The sequence below is a fragment of the Octopus bimaculoides genome, chromosome 3 (genome assembly GCF_001194135.2).
Source record: "Octopus bimaculoides isolate UCB-OBI-ISO-001 chromosome 3, ASM119413v2, whole genome shotgun sequence".
Lineage (NCBI taxonomy): Eukaryota > Metazoa > Mollusca > Cephalopoda > Octopoda > Octopodidae > Octopus > Octopus bimaculoides.
This window is the reverse complement of record NC_068983.1, coordinates 165594316-165597914: the sequence shown is the minus strand read 5'-3', so window position 1 is coordinate 165597914 and position 3599 is coordinate 165594316. Positions and strand designations below refer to the sequence as shown.

The 3599-nt window shown below is 38.6% G+C and overlaps 1 protein-coding gene across 1 annotated transcript in view; it reads right to left on the bottom strand.

Annotated features, from left to right (window-relative positions):
* Positions 1–599: 599 nt before the first annotated feature.
* Positions 600–3599, bottom strand: part of LOC106867344 (hairy/enhancer-of-split related with YRPW motif protein 1) — a 10563-nt gene continuing 7563 nt past the window's right edge. The window contains exons 3-5 of the mRNA XM_014912193.2: positions 3160–3243; positions 2804–2876; positions 600–2377 (exon numbers count right to left, since the gene is read on the bottom strand). Of these exons, the coding sequence (XP_014767679.1) occupies positions 1650–2377; positions 2804–2876; positions 3160–3243 (885 nt within the window). The 3' untranslated portion in view covers positions 600–1649. The remainder of the gene's footprint in view (positions 2378–2803; positions 2877–3159; positions 3244–3599) is intronic.

The following is a 3599-nucleotide window of genomic DNA, read 5'->3' as shown; positions in this document are numbered from 1 at the left end:
TCATCAAAAGCAGCGCAAAGAATTGGATTTTCTTACGAAGGTACCACAACCACTATGAATACACTGAATCAACTAAATGCTCATAAATGCTACATCAAAGGACATTAAGACGACTTATACAGCAGAAACACGTGTCGGATTGGAATCTAATGAAAATAATACTGCAATAAATAAATTTCGAAGATGTAGAATTCTCCATTCTTGTCTATGACACACACACACATTCTCTGTCTCTTATATATATACGTGTGTCTTGGAATGTTTATAGCGATGTGTAGAAAATGCTGTCTTGGAATGTTTATAGTGATGTGTAGAAAAGAGCAACAAAAAAATTTATTGTGTCCCTAGGTGTAAGGACAAAGGAAGAGGAAAAAATAAAATAAAATGAAAGAGCGAGAGAGAGAGAGAGAGAGAGAGAGTATAATAATAATAATAATAATAATAATAATAATAATAATAATAATAATAACTGTTACAAAGTGATGAACCAGAAAGAAAATTGGAAGTTCGTTTTCGTTTTTGCTAACTTATTGTTTAACAAACAAAAGAAAGAAATCACTCTTTATAATAATATTTAAAAATATATGAAACAGTTATATTGTGGAATCATCTTTATAATATTGTACACAGATTTGTTTTGGAAAGACAAAAACAAACGAATATATATATATAAAGAAAAACAAACATTCTCCAAAACTGAATGAATCGTCCTTTTTTTTTTTTCAAGATGAATTTAAATTATTTACACACAGACAGGAAGAACCAGGTGGAACGTAAATGGTGATTTTAGAAAGAGGAGATCTTTTTAAACTGGGCAAACAGAGAAACACGTGGAATTGCTTGTTTGCTGGTTTCTATTATGATATGTTATTTAGGATTGCATTTTGCTGTCAGACCGACGGAACTTTGGTCAACAAAATTTAGTTCAATGTGACTGCCATAACATATACATACATACATACATACATACATATGCAAGGTGCAACGAAAAGAACCTTCCAGATTCACCCTTCTTGATAAACACATCAACAACAACCATACGGCGAACACCAATTCAAGTCTAATGTTTTGTTTTACGTTTTACTTAGACATTAGACTGTGGACATATTGAGGCACCGCCTTGAATGGTAAGAAAAAAAAATTATCTACATGGAAACATCGTTACCCCCTGCCTAACTTCATCAGTAGGCTGTGTAGAATATGGAAGATCTTTTGTTGCTCCTTGTATATAGCATGGCAGTTACATTTTGAAATATATGGCGTCGTAGTTATTTTGGTTAACAAAAAAAAAAAAGAAAAGAAAAAGTGAGGGAGTGGGAAATATTGCTTTTTTACTTAAGCTCAAGGCCAATTTTTTTGAATAAAAAAAGTTGGGATATTTTCAGTTCAATCGACTCCAGTAGATTAGTTGGGATATTTATATATACCTATACAAGACCCCGAAAGGGGTAATCTTGAAGTCGACTATGGCAGGACTCGAAAACATGAACAGAGAAATAAGAACTAAACATTGCAATGTCTTTAACAGTCAAACTCTTGTTTCATAACCACCTTCTTTGCTTTCTATATAAGAGAGAGAGAGAGAGAGAGAGAGAGAGAGAGAGAGAGAGAGAAAAGAGGAAAGAAAGACCATTATTGTTATCTTATAGTCAATAAGCCAATTCTGTACCCCACGGTCGGTATGGCTTTACTGAAGGTCCGTGTTGGTTGATCCCAACTCCGTTTCCACTGCCGTACGTGTGATTGTTTGGAGACATCATGGAGGAATTTAAGGAAACTGGGAACTGACTGATCTGAGGCATGGTTGGAAGCATGGACGGTGATATTTGTTGCATCTGAGTGGGCGTATTCAAAGATGCTGCCATCTGGTGAGAAGCAGATGCCACGGCAGGCGCTGTGGTCGCGAGTCGCATATGACTGTGCAACGCACTCGATGAAGGCGTTGATATTTCTGTCTGTTGGCTGACCCTGGCTTCGCTGTATGAAGGGGGGACAGCACTCGTCGCCACTGAAAGTCCTGAATGGCTTGTACTGATCGTCGACAAATGGTGTTCATTTTGCCCTGTGTGTTGTGTTGACGCTGTACCAATCATATTCGGTACAGAGGTCATGTGATTGGAACCGTTGTATTGATTGTTGATGGTGGGGTGCGTGCTCACTGAAGACCAGTGTGGCGTTTTCGTGGCCGCCGCCGCTTCTCGTTGGGCGCAGTAGCATTGCAAGTGACTCAGCAGACGTAATCGTAATGGTTCTTGTATGTCCATTCCTTCGACCGTCACCAAATAACGTGCCACTTCCGTGGCACATTCGCGGAAACCGACGATTCGATAATCGAGAGCTAAAGCATGTTGGTCAGGATAATTGTAACCGTTCAGTCCTGGAACAGAAGAAAAAACATTATTATTATTATTATTATTATTATCATTATTATTATTATTATTGCTTAGATAACGTCTGTGGTATTTAGTTCCAGCTGTCAATGTACTAAGTTTAGAACTTGCCGAAGTCTGATCTAAAGCTAGACAGCAACAAACTTCACGATTACAGCAGTAGAACCGTGACATTTGGGTTTTGATCCAGAAAAAAGAGAGAGAGAGGAGGAGGAGGAGGAGAGAGAGAGAGAGAGAGAGAGGGAGAGAGAGAGAGAGGGAGAGAGAGAGAGGGAGAGAGAGAATGAGAGAGAGACAGAAAGAGGCAGAGGGAGAAGGGCAAGCAAGGAGATAGATAAATAGAGGGAGAGAGAGAGAGAGAGAGAGAGAGAGAGAGAGACCGGGAGAGGTAGGTAGAGGGAGCATATGCGTACCTTTTTGGTGAAGTACCTTCAAGTGATCGACTGTCATCTGTAGAATTTCGGCTTTTTCGAGTTTGGCGGAACCCTGAAGAGGAACAGAAAATGAGATGAAACTTAATAAGTCATCAAAACTGTGATCGATCAAAATTGGTGACAATGGTCTTGTCAGTGCTGCTATCACTAACCCCACTACCATCGCCACCACCACCATTACTACTACTACTACTACTACTACTACTACTACTACTACTAGAAGTAGCAGCAGCAGCACCAACACCACCACCACCTCCACCAACTCTACATATCGTCACCCTTACATTAGCATACAATCTGTCCCGAAGTCCCCAGTGGGTATTTGAAATACTGACCTGTTTTTCAAAGGCTGTTGGCACCAGGCGACGCAGTTCTGACAGACTGTTATTTATTCTATCTCGACGACGTTTCTCGATAATCTGCAAATAATAATAATAATAATAATAATAATAATAATGACTTCAAATTATGGCACAAGGCAAGTAATTTTGGGGGAGGGGGTAAGTCGATTACATTGAGCCCAGTATTCAACTGGTACTTATTTTATCGACCCTGAAACGATAAAAAGCAAAGATGTATGCACATGTACACACAATGAGACGCACCACAAGCTTTTTCATTCTCCCTCTGTTTATTTTTTCTTATTCCTTTCTGCTGAAGAGCGTAGGCTCGAAACATAAAAGACTTTTTCATTTTCTCAAGCGTCAAACTAATACACCTGTTTCCGTTTTTTGTTTTTCTATAAATTTCAACCATATATATATATATATATATA